This window comes from Vicugna pacos, chromosome X (assembly GCF_048564905.1).
Source record: "Vicugna pacos chromosome X, VicPac4, whole genome shotgun sequence".
Lineage (NCBI taxonomy): Eukaryota > Metazoa > Chordata > Mammalia > Artiodactyla > Camelidae > Vicugna > Vicugna pacos.
The window spans coordinates 40497760-40510274 of record NC_133023.1 but is presented as its reverse complement, the minus strand read 5'-3'; the positions used below and the strand labels follow the sequence as shown (position 1 = coordinate 40510274).

At 42.1% G+C, this 12515-nt stretch overlaps 1 protein-coding gene across 1 annotated transcript; it reads left to right on the top strand.

Moving 5' to 3' along the window:
* The first annotated feature begins 2822 nt into the window (after positions 1 to 2822).
* On the top strand, positions 2823 to 11997 carry AKAP4 (A-kinase anchoring protein 4). The gene is made up of 7 exons (XM_006217834.3): positions 2823 to 2960; positions 3612 to 3786; positions 4690 to 4785; positions 5793 to 5843; positions 6375 to 6476; positions 8952 to 11081; positions 11638 to 11997. The coding sequence occupies exons 3-7, from the start codon at positions 4690 to 4692 to the stop codon at positions 11791 to 11793; spliced, it is 2535 nt and encodes an 844-aa protein (XP_006217896.1). The 5' UTR covers positions 2823 to 2960; positions 3612 to 3786; the 3' UTR covers positions 11794 to 11997.
* Positions 11998 to 12515: the final 518 nt, after the last annotated feature.

The window sequence follows — 12515 nt, the reverse complement described above, 5'->3', positions numbered from 1 at the left end:
AGTAAATGTCAGATGAATTACACAGACAATCAGCAAATATTCTAGGAAATCAGAGGAGGGAAATTTCACAATTATACGAGGGAGGAGCCTGATCAGAAATGGCCACTGCCAAGCCAAGCCCACCCCTCAAAAATAGCTGTAAGTCATTTTCTGCAAGGCAATGGAACAGATCGTAGCCGCCTAATTAAGCTCCTACCTAAAAGGAAATCCCAAAATATATAAGCATCTGCTTTCCTTTAATACCTGCCCTCTGAAATTAAAAATTAAAGCTGTTTATAGCTTTTAAAAGTCTTTTATTTTCTCCCTCCACTGCTTCAGGCTGGAAAACAATTCAGGAGAAAAAGAAATGGAGTTCCCATTTGTATTGGTCCACAATAAACAACATCTGATAATAATTAGCATCACAGCCCACTTTCCAAATAGTCACAGTGTCATCACATAAACTAAATTAGGTAGGTTAAATCTAAGTCTGGAAGATCCTTAGTGGGACTAACAGTGATTTCATGTAGGCTGATAGTTCAGCTCATTTAAATTTCATTTTGCCATTATTCATAATAATTACATTCCAGACACAGGTCCCATTTTTATTATCTTAATAGCTCTTTCAAATCAAGCACAAACTGAAAGCATATTCAAAGTATCGACTTGTATAATTATTCACAAGTTTGTGTAGAAGAGAAGATGTCTGGGTAGAATAAACAAGGTTAGAAAATGGATGATGTGGCTGGGACATTATGCTGAACACCAGAAATTAACACATTGTAACTGAATATACTTCAACAAAAAATAATAAATATATACATTTAAAAAAAAGAAAGAAAATGTATGATGGTGATTAGGGAAAAAAAATGATGACCAAAGCTTCTGTGTTTAATATCTCTCTGTTTGGCTCTTAAGGGCTAACCTAAGTGCATACTGCTTCAAACATATTCGCACACTAATGAAGCATATTCCATTTTTAACTCTTTGACTTTCCCTTTTTCCCACCTGTCCCTCTAGTCAGTACAGGCCAGTCTGAGAGCGTCAGCAGCTTGAGAGAAAGAAGAGGCAGTGGATATACCGTAACCTATGACTAAGCCTCCCTACATCTCATTATTAGTTTCCCATCCCATCCAAATGCTGCTCTTGTTTGCTCCTGGTTAGCCTCCAAGATGACAGGACCTGGGTGCCAAGGGACAGGTCTCTAATCATTCATAATAGTTCTCTCTTTGTCAGTTAGGGGATTTGGTAAGACATTTTCCAGGCCGGGATCACAGTTTTTCCCTTCTGGGCTGGGAGACATAGAGGTTTGGGAGGGTTGGTGATTATTGGCTGAGTGTTTTTATCTTTGGGATAGAGATTCTTGTGATTGAAGAATAAATAAACATTTTCTTTCATTGATTCGTATTCCACAGACATGAGCCAGACACAAATCTTTAATCATCAAAAGTTCCCCTTGACCAAAAGATGGTGTAGAAAAAACAGGTTCTGTATTATATATTCTAACTCATCACCATTGACAAGGACTTCCTCCTTGACATAACTTGTTTTTTTAATAAAAATTGTATTTATTTAATGTGTACAACATGATGATTTGATAGTCAGGCTCCTCTGAGCCTCCCTTCTCAACTAGGCCTCAAACTTGGTCTTATCAGAACTTCAACTTCCAGCACAAACAATTTCATCCACTCCCTACATTAAGAGACTTAAACAAACACTAGCATAGTTTCTATCACTTCAAGGCCGTGTCCCTAGAATGATGACCCCAGCCTCCTTAAATGCCTGCCTGAGAAAGTTCAAAAGTGCCAAAAGAATTTACTGTTTATTCCAGCCAAAACCTGACTTTAGGCCCCTGGCTTCCCTTTTCTCAGAGCCCTTAATTTAGAAAACTTCTGATTGTAAATCCTTTCTCTGTCCATTGGAGAGGTATCTTCTAGCACCCAGGAATATCTTTCCCAAAGACCTGAGAGTCATCCCTTCGAAATGTAACCATCAAGAAAAAAAGGGTCCCTGTCTCCCAGTCACTATGGAAGGATAGGAACCTAACTTTGTTAAGTACCAGTTAGCAATCACAGACGTCCTGATCACATTGATCAACCTCCTACCCCACAAATTTCCCTCAGCATTTTTCCTTTATCACTTCCCAGCTTTTAAAAAGCCTCCTGCCTTTTGTTTCAGTAGAGCTGAGCTCTGTTTATCTAAAGTCTCCCTTACTGCCTAATAGCCTGAATAAAATCAGTCTTGCCACCTTTAACAAAGGTCCAGCTCTGTTTTTGATGCCATGAATTGACAAGATCAAAGCTGTACAGCAGGTTTAAGACATGCCATTTAGGGATAACAGATAAAAGAGGAAGGGAAGGTATAACTGAGGATATAAAACTCTATATTATTTAGGGGGTCATCTCAACTGATTTTTTTAATATTTTTTATTAATTTATAATCATTTTACAATGTTGTGTCAAATTCCAGTGTAGAGCACAATTTTTCAATTATACATGAACATATATATATTCAGATCCATTTATTCACATGAGGTTAATGTGGAGGCATGTGGAGAAGGGACAAGGAGAAAACAAGATGAGACTAGGGCACAGTGAGAACATTTGGTTATGGGCTAATGTTTCCCAAATAAGGCTGAACTGAAGGCATCTCAAAGTGTAACAGATAATGTTATTGGATTAACTTTGGGGGCGGGGCTAGTTACCTCATGATAAAGATTATAGCTTGCTGGACCAATTAGACACCCAGAATCCTAAGGTTAGAGCCTCTGATTATGTGCTGTCACTGTTCTGCATGGAAACAGTGATGTCATGAAGGATGAGTTCTGGGACCAGCTGGTGGGCAAGCATTTAGGAGAGTATGGAGGGTTGAAGACAGCAGCAACATCTTGAGTCAGACTGGAAGGGTCATCACAGCATCCAAACTGACCAGAAACAATCATTCCAAGTTCCTTTGAAATAGCCTATTCTTCAACTACAAAGGTAGGGACATCTTCTGACTTCTTTTTAACTAGCTGAGGGGGTGTCTTGATGGTGAAATGAAACTACAGAAGCTGCTAAGGCAGCCTCCAACTTCTCACTTTAATACTTTTATTCAGGGTACCCAGAGAGGACTTTGATTAACATTTCTCTGTTTCTTCCTAAATCCAGAGGTCTCCTCACACATAACTCTGAATCTCTAGAGGGAAACCCAAAGAGAAATAAGCTAAGATGTGAAAATTAATACTATTTTGTTCACAGAGGCTGGTGGTAGCTCTGCATGTGAAAATTACAGACTGCCACTAAAACTGGTAACTAACATGACTACATTGTTCTGGAAGTATCTAGCATAAAGAGGAAAGAGAAAGGAGGGCTTAAGAGGCTGTGAGCTGGGCAAAATGTAAAAGAAATATATGTACCCTTCTAGACAGAATAGGAAAAAATGTGTGGTACAGTAGACAGCCTGATGTGCTTTTTTTTTAATTTTTAAATTTTTTTGGTAATAGAGGTAGTGGGAATTGAGCCACTGAGCTCTACCCTCCCCCCACTGTGGTACTTTTGATCTGAAGGGCTGCTGAGTTTGCCAGCCTGCCCCACCTTTGCTGAGATCACCACAGGCATTATGATCCAACAAACTCTGTTGTCATGCTGCAGGGTCAAAGGCAGAAGACAGAAGACCGGCTGATCAGTCTCTACTCAACAGCTGACTGGGGTGGCAGCCAGCTGCAGGTGCCCAAGAACTTGGCACAGCCCACTTTCATCTCAAGGGGCACATCTCCCTCTGGGTGGCACATTTTCAGCAAAAGTCTAAACTAACTTCATTATCAAGGTAATAAGTTTATAAATTTTACTTTTTTTAGTTTTTTTTTTTAAGGATTTCAACTGAGGCTACATTCAGATCACATGAGGGACCTCTATGGCTCCCTCTCTTTTTTTCTAGGCTAGTGATCTCTAGCCTTTCAAAAAAAGAAATTCCCCCTTCTGAGGGTGGGGAAAGCCTCTTTCTAGAATTTTTTCTGGGGATTTCTAGAGATTCTTGAAGGGAGAGTCCAAAAAGATCTAGGAGGATAGGATGGGAGGGGATGGTAAATGGTTGAAAAGTAGTATTATCCTGTGAAAGGATAGCCATTAGAGGATAGTTGTTATTAAAAATGTTGAGAGGGAGAGAGAGCCAGAAGGAGGGAGAGGGAGGAGGGGAAGAATGGAGGTGGGAGGGAGGGAGAATGGAGGTGGGAGAGAGGGAAAATGGAGGTGGGAGGGAGGGGGGAAGGAGGAAGGGAAAGGAATGAGGGAGGAAAAGGGAGGGAAGGATGGAAGGCTGAGGGAGGGAGGGAGAAGGGAGAGGGGAGGAGAGGAGGGAGGGAGCTAGGGGTTAAAGGGGTCTCCAGTTTGAAGGAACTTAAGGGAAAGGAATTCAACAGCCCTCTAATACTTGGCCAAAGAGGTTTCTCTTGTTAAATTTAAAAAATAAAGTAGACCTGAGGTCTTACAGAGCAAAAATCAGTCAGTGGCTTCAGCCATTTCCTTTTTACCTTTAGTTCCAGGCTGGGGGTGGGGGGATGGGGTGGGGTTGGGGGGTGTTGAAGGAAATTGGCAGAGATTATATTCTCTTTCAAAAGTAAAATTCAGCTTTGCCCTCTGGGGTCAGGTTCTGGTCTTCCCTCAGACCTCTCTGTATCTTAGATAAAAACCATATATCAGCCTTTCAGATTTATTTGCTTTCTCTTTCCAGATGTCTGAAGATATTGACTGGTTACACAGCCACAGGGGCGTATGCAAAGTCGACCTCTACAGCCCAACTGGACAGCAAGATCAAGACCGGAAAGTGGTAAGAAACAAAATAACTCCTACCAAGGAGTGGAAAGCATTGGCTTTTGTGTACAAATATCATGGGGCCCGGGATAGACTAGTGGAGAGTGATATGGTGAATAATCCAAGCAATCAAGCTCAAAGTCTGTGAGGGACCAGTGTTCTCATACATCACACAGGGACAATGGAGGGAGGGGCCAGATGAGGAGTGATGTAAAGGACCTGGGGAGGGGAGGGTGGGAGGAACCTGAGAGGAGTGAGGGGTGGGGGTTGCCTAGTTACCAGCCTTTATTACCTCACACTTCTGAAGTCATACTAATGTCACCTAGCTACAGTAAGTTACTCTCAAGTGGGACCCCCAATTTCAAGTGATTTATATAGTATTTCACATTTTTTTCATGTTCAAGCATCACTCATGATATTACTTCCAATGTATTTCTGCAGCATTTTAAAAATTGACTTACGTTTCAAAATTACCATCACCCTAAGCAATGTTATCCATAAGACCAAAGGTTTGATGTTCTAGTATGTATTTTACCTAATGAACCACAAGAAATGCACCTATTAAACACAGAAATGTTTAACCAGGTACCACCTAAAATCGTGTATATCATCAATAGTAAAAATACCACCTTTTGGCAATATTTGCATAATAGAGCCAGGAGCCAGGAGAATCGAGTTCTAATAAAAGTTCTACCTCTGAGTCTGTGTCATTTGGGCAAGCCACCTCTTTCCTCAGTTTTCTAAATAAATGCGTATATTGAATGTCAGACCTCTCTCACACAGGTAGGTATTCTCACTTATGAAATAGAGTTATGTTAAGATTCTGTCTGCCTAATAAAAATCAGAACCTTGTTTAGTGAGTACTTAACTGTGTGCAAGCATGCTACTAAAAGCTTTACAGGCACTAAATCAATCCTCACAAGAACTTTATAAGGTAGGTGCTATTCTCATGTCCCAGGAAGAGAGAGATAAAGACCTTTTTCTCTAGAATTTTTCTCAATTCACCCTCCTGATTTGATGCAGATATGCTTTGTTGATGTGTCTACTCTGACGGTGGAAGATAAAGATTCTAAGGTGGGTATTCCCTGCTCCCTTGGGAGTTGGAATGGGCAGGAAACTGCTGAGAGGGTTATCAGGGAGAACATGATAGGGAAAGGTTGTGGCAGAGGATGGGAAGGTGGAGGGGACTCAGGCAGAAAGCCATCATTCTCATGAGCTCACAATCCCTGGTTCAGAATTTCCAGTCACTCTGGATACCAAATCTCACTTTAGAAGCCACTGATGTCACTGGTAGGGCCAAGAGAATGATGGCATGTCAGAAAAGTGGCGGGGGAGGGGAACCCCATCCAAAAGATTGATGGTTCCTGAGACCAATGGCTTTGTGAATACCTTCAGCAAGGTTGGGAGGGAGTGGTTATTTGTGAAGGGAACTTTATCTCAGTCTTTATAGACTAACTAGCATTACCAGCCTACTTTTCCTTCAGAAAGAAAAGGAATAATAGGAGACAGGACATCCATGCCTGAAAGTAGTAGCCTAGGCGGGGGCCAGCTTGGAAAAAATCTCAGAGCAACTGTTCATGAGAATCTTGCCCCTTAATTCCATAGGATGCCACTGGTTCCAGTTCAGAAGGTGAATTGAACCTGGAGCATCTGGAAGAAAAAGAGATTATAGTGATCAAAGATACTGAGAAGCAAGACCAGTCTAAGGTACATACTTAGCCTCTGAGTCTACCCTTTCTTGGTTCCAGAGCCCAGTGCTGAATCTGAGGACTCTGATTCAGAGACAGTAAGAGATCTATTGTCAAACAGGCTCCCAAATTTGAATAATATGACATTCTAGAGAACACAGGCCTAAGTTCACAGTCACGGTAAGTTCAATGCCCAGGTATCTCACAATGACACAAATCACAAAGGCTCAGAATGCCCTTTCCTGATTTCAAGTAGCTACTTCAAATAGAATCTTGCTACACTGATCCTAACAAAGATATGGGCTTACAAAAAAGAACCATTGCAATGTTCTTTGTGGCTTGTAATGGACTTGTGTATCCCACATTGCCCAGTGTCCCAACAACAAAGAGGATATGAAGAGAGAACAATGAAGGAAAACTATAGTTGCCTCGTCTCCACCCTGTTGTTTAAGGGATTAACCAGGCTGTTGGGTAGCATAAAGTTAGAAGCAATTACACTTATGCATCACTGTCACATACAGAATCCTTTTTTGTGTAAATATCCTCAATTCTATCTGTTAGGCAAGTTTTGGCAGGGGGAGGTGGCCACAGGAGAACATGACAAGTCACTCTTACAGTCCTACAAGCCTGGAGGAGCTGATATTGGACCAGGATATTTGGCTCTAGGGCAAAGGAGTCAAATATTTCTTGTTGTGTGTTCCTGGGCTCATATTATAACCAGAAACGTCATTTCTGGCCCCAGATGCCTTTGGAGTGATGAGAGTGGACCCTGAGGAAGGGGAAAACAGTTACAAAATACTCTCCACAGAGTGTTAGGTTCAGTTAGGGGTGGTCAACTCCATTTGGGGGTCTCAGTAAAGGGATAAATTATAGCTGGTATTTTTAAAAGAGCTACCCAAATTTACAACACACGATGCAGATCCCCTTGATTGTCACTGAAGCCCATTTGCAAAAAGTGGGCTTTATGACCTCATGTTTCCAGGAATTCAGTGATGATGCAATGAATGGGGGATGGAGGCCAATGGTACTTAGTGCTGAGTATAAGATGTGTACACAGTACATACACACAAATCAAAACATGGGCATACACAGTCACAAGTATGGATATACACATATACATTTACACACAGTGACACACACATAGATATATATATTAATATACATTAACAAAAAAATTTATACAAGCAATGGCACACACGTGCCTGGCTACATGTGACACTGAGAATCACACACAAGCACTGAAATGACAAACTTATACGGTGACCTATTCATAACAATGATTACACACATATACAAAGACATACAGTTATACAGAGTCAGAGGCACTGATGTACCCACATGTGACACACATAAACATCCATATATACATTTAAGCACACCACGCATAACCTCACACTCAGGTTCACACATACAAGCCCTGATCAAAACACAGAGACCATACAGACTCAGGTACAGGCATACACACTTCTAAATATACCTCATGTTTATACACACACATACAAACTTAAACAAAGTGACACATATTCACTAACACACATGTTTGTATACATTGATACACACATTGGCACAAATACAATGACATCCCCACTCATGTACTCACAGACATACTCAAACACCAGGTGTGTGCAACACTGACACACATTGTCAATCATTGGCATAGTACATAAACACAACAAAAAATGATACCCACTATAGTGACATACACAGTCATTGTACAACTGCCTATTTATACATATTCATATTTTAAATATACATACTCATTAATATACATGATACATTATATATAAATCTATTAATGAGTATGTAAATACATGACTATATGCTTCAGCATATCTAAATACATTTATAGCTGTGTGATACACGCTATTGAATTTATATTTATAAACATATATGCAGATCACTCTAATATTTACATATTCAGAGACACACTGATATACACATGTTTTTACATTCACACACGTGTACAAAATGTACATACTCACGTGCATATGCTGGCCTATATAGTGGACATATATATGCAATGAGTATTGATGTTAACACATTATTACACAAGCTTACACACAGTCACATCACACATGGGCACTGACATAGGCATATGCACACACACACACAGACGGGCACATGTTCATACACTAACAATCCAGACTACCACGTTCACACTCATTAATCGCTATATTGACATGCATACACACACACAATAGACACACTGACACATTTCTGACACATTTCTGACACATATTGAGATAAGCACACATACTCAGCTGAAATTGGCAAACATGCTGATAGCACTTATATTTAGTTAAGTGTACAAATGTATATATGCTTTTGTTGCTGCCACTGGTGCTCAAACATGCGTTAATGGATATAATTGTATGTTACGCGCCCATGCAAATTCTCAAGGCCAGATCCCTAATGTGTACACTTTAGAAGGTATCGCTTCTAAATAAAGAAGTAATCTACCCAAACTCATGGGTAGGTGTTCTTCTTTTTTTAGACCGAGGGATCTGTGTGCCTTTTCAAACAAGCTTCCTCTAATCCTGTAAGTGTTCTCAACTGGCTTCTCAATGACCTTCAAAAGTATGCCCTGGGTTTCCAACATGCACTAAGTCCCTCAGCCTCCAGCTGTAAACATAAAGTAGGAGACATAGAGGGAGAAGGTCACAAAATATCCTCTGGGAACTGCTACAGCGTCTATGCCGATCAACTGAACATGGATTATGTGGCCAATGGACCTCAGAGCCTACGTCTAGAAAAGACAGCATCTAAAAACACCAACAATAACCAGAGCCCTTCCAGCCCGCCAGCCAAATCTCCTAACAATCAGAGGTCAGTTATCTCCCCTGATGGAGAATGTTCTATGGACGACCTTTCCTACTATGTCAACCGACTGTCTTCTCTGGTGATCCAGATGGCCCGTAAGGAAATCAAGGAGAAGTTGGAAGGTAGAAGCAAGTGTTTCCATCATTCAATCTACCCACACACTGGGGACAAAGGGAAAAGCAGCCCTCACAGTGCCGTGAGCAAGATTGCTTCCGAAATGGCCCACGATGCTGTGGAAGTAACCTCTGCAGAAATGCGAGGCACTAAGGAGGAGTGTAGGGATGGCCGAAAAACCTTACTGTATAGTGAATTATCCAACAAGAACAGGGGTGGAGACAAACAAATGTGTCAGCGAGATAGCAAAGAATTTGCAGATTCCATCAGCAAAGAATTTACAGTTTATGCAAATCAAGTGGCATCTGATATGATGGTCTCAGTTATGAAGACCTTGAAAGTTCATAGCTCTGGAAAGCCAATTCCAGCCTGTGTGGTCCTGAAGAGGGTGCTGTTAAGACACACCAAGGAAATTGTGTCTGATTTGATTGACTCCTGCATGAAGAACCTACATAACATCACTGGGGTACTGATGATGGACGCAGATTTTGTCTCTGCTGTCAAGAGGAATCTATTCAACCACGGGAAACAAAATGCTGCTGATATCATGGAGGCTATGCTGAAACGTCTGGTTAGTGCTCTTCTTGGTGAAAAAAAAGAGACTAAGTCACAGAGCTTAGCATATGCAGCCTTGAAAGCCGGCTCCCTTGATCCCAAATGCAAGAATCAAAGCCTCGAATTCTCCGCTATGAAGGCCGAAATGAAGGGGAAGGACAAAAGCAAAATAAAACCAGACGAGTGCAAGTCACTGACCAGTGCTGAGAAAGTGAGTGAACATATCCTCAAGGAAAGCCTGACCATGTGGAACCAAAAACAAGGAAATCAAGGCAAGGTGGCTAGCAAAGCATGCACCAGTAAGGACGAAAAAAGGGAGAAGATCAGCCCTTCCACAGATTCACTGGCAAAGGACTTGATCGTCTCTGCCCTTAAGCTGATCCAGTACCATCTGACCCAGCAGGCGAAGGGCAAAGATGCATTTGAAGATGAATGTCCTACCACAGGCTATATGACCCAGAGCACCCAGTATGGAAAGTGTGGAGGTAGCCAAAGTGCCAAGGCGCTCTCAATGAAACATCTAGAATCTCAGGGTGCACCTGGGCCATCCACCTCTCTGAAGGAGAATCAACAGCTGGACTCCCAGAAGCTGGATATGTCCAACATTGTCCTCTCACTGATTCAAAAACTGCTCAATGAGAGCTCCTTCAACTGTGAGGATCCATGTGAAAGTGACACCAAAAGTTCTGAGCCCAGGGCCAACAAAGCTACTTCCATGTCCAAGAGGCTTGACAAAGGGGAAGACCAATGCCAGAACAATCAAGAACTTGACCTTATGAATGGGATGAAGCAGGTGAATCGACAGTTTATCGATCAACTGGTAGAATCTGTGATGAAGCTGTGCCTTATCATGGCTAAGTACAGCAACAACGGGGAAGCCCTGGCTGAGCTGGAAGAACAAACTGCCTTGGCCAACAACTCCAACTTCCAGGCTGGTGGCCCCAGATGTAGTCACGATAGTGCTATGTCACAGAACTATCCAGATGCTCCTGGCCCTGAAGTCATCGTCAATAATCAGTGCTCGACAAGCAGCTTGCAAAAGCAGCTCCAGGCTGTCCTGCAGTGGATTGCCGCCTCCCAATTCAACGTGCCCATGCTCTACTTCATGGGGGACGATGATGGACAACTGGAGAAGGTAAGCAATGCAATAAGGAACAAGATGAGAGGGTTGGAATGGGGAGGAGTCAGGGAGCCCGAGAGCAGCCCATTTTTTAAGTCTATACTTTATCCTATGACTTGTGAATGACTCCTACCTCATAAAGACACCAAAGTGATGAACCATGAACTAAGTGGGACTCTGGACACCTCAAAGCCTGTGCACTTCCAATAGGAGGAGGGTGAAATGAGCTCATCTTATCAGTGGTCCTTTCAACATACTATTTAGAGCAGTTTTTTAAGTCTTATGTCTTGTACACACACACAAACACACACACACCACACAACTGTGTTTCCTACATTAGATGGATTCCAGAGAAATAAAATACTAAACCAAATTACTTTCAATCCAGGACCCAAGCTCAGGCAATCCTCCCTATTTCCAACCTCAAACACCTCCAGTCCTGGACCTATGGCAGCCTTTAATCCTAGAATCCTGGGCAGGAAGGTGGGTGGGGGGTAGTTCACTTTAGCCCTCTGGGTTCCAGCTCCAAAAGCATCATGTGACTCATGCTATCTCTGCTCTCTCTCCACAGCTTCCTGAAGTTTCCGCTAAGGCAGCGGAGAAGGGATACAGTGTTGGAGACCTTCTTCAAGAGGTCATGAAGTTTGCCAAGGAACGACAGCTGGATGAAGCCATTGGAAACATGGCTAGGAAACAACTGCTAGATTGGCTGCTCACTAACCTGTGAGCTAACAACTCCTTCACCTCCTCTCCATTAACCCCCCCAAACTCAGGAGCATTCCATCCCAGCTGGAACACCCCCCCACCATCAAGCCAGTCAATTGCATGCTACACGGTCGTATTTCCCAATGCATCTGAACGGCTGAACTGTGCAAATACAGGGTGTCCAACAAGCTGGGCAAGAACATGAATAAAAAAATTAAAAAAATTGTGTCATTGTTTTCTTGGTCAGATATATGTGAGGCAAGGGGTGGGAAGGGTCCAATTTCAAGGACTGGTGATGGGGGGAAGGTGTAGCTCAGTGATAGAGCATGTGCTTAGCCTGCACAAGGTCCTGGGTTCAATCCCCAGTACCTCCATTTAATTAATTAATTAATTAATCTAATTACCTCCCCCTAAAACAAACCAAAAATAATTTTATTAAAGAATAAAAAAACCTCAGGGACTGGTGATACAGTGTTGGACTTGTGTCCAAATATCACCCTGGGTTCTTTTCTGAGCACCCAAGACACAGCGATAGAGCTCATGTCCAAGTTCCTGAGTAATTTGATTTATCCAAATCTCAGTTCACAAGCTATTTAGAGTTTTGCCACCTATGGCCTCCCTGTTTCTCCCAGAATCGCACACCTAACTTGATAGACCACCCCCACCCAATCCCAAGAATGCAGCTTTCTTGGTTACTTTTAAGAGTTTAAGGATGGGCTAGCTCAGATGAGAAACAAACCGAAG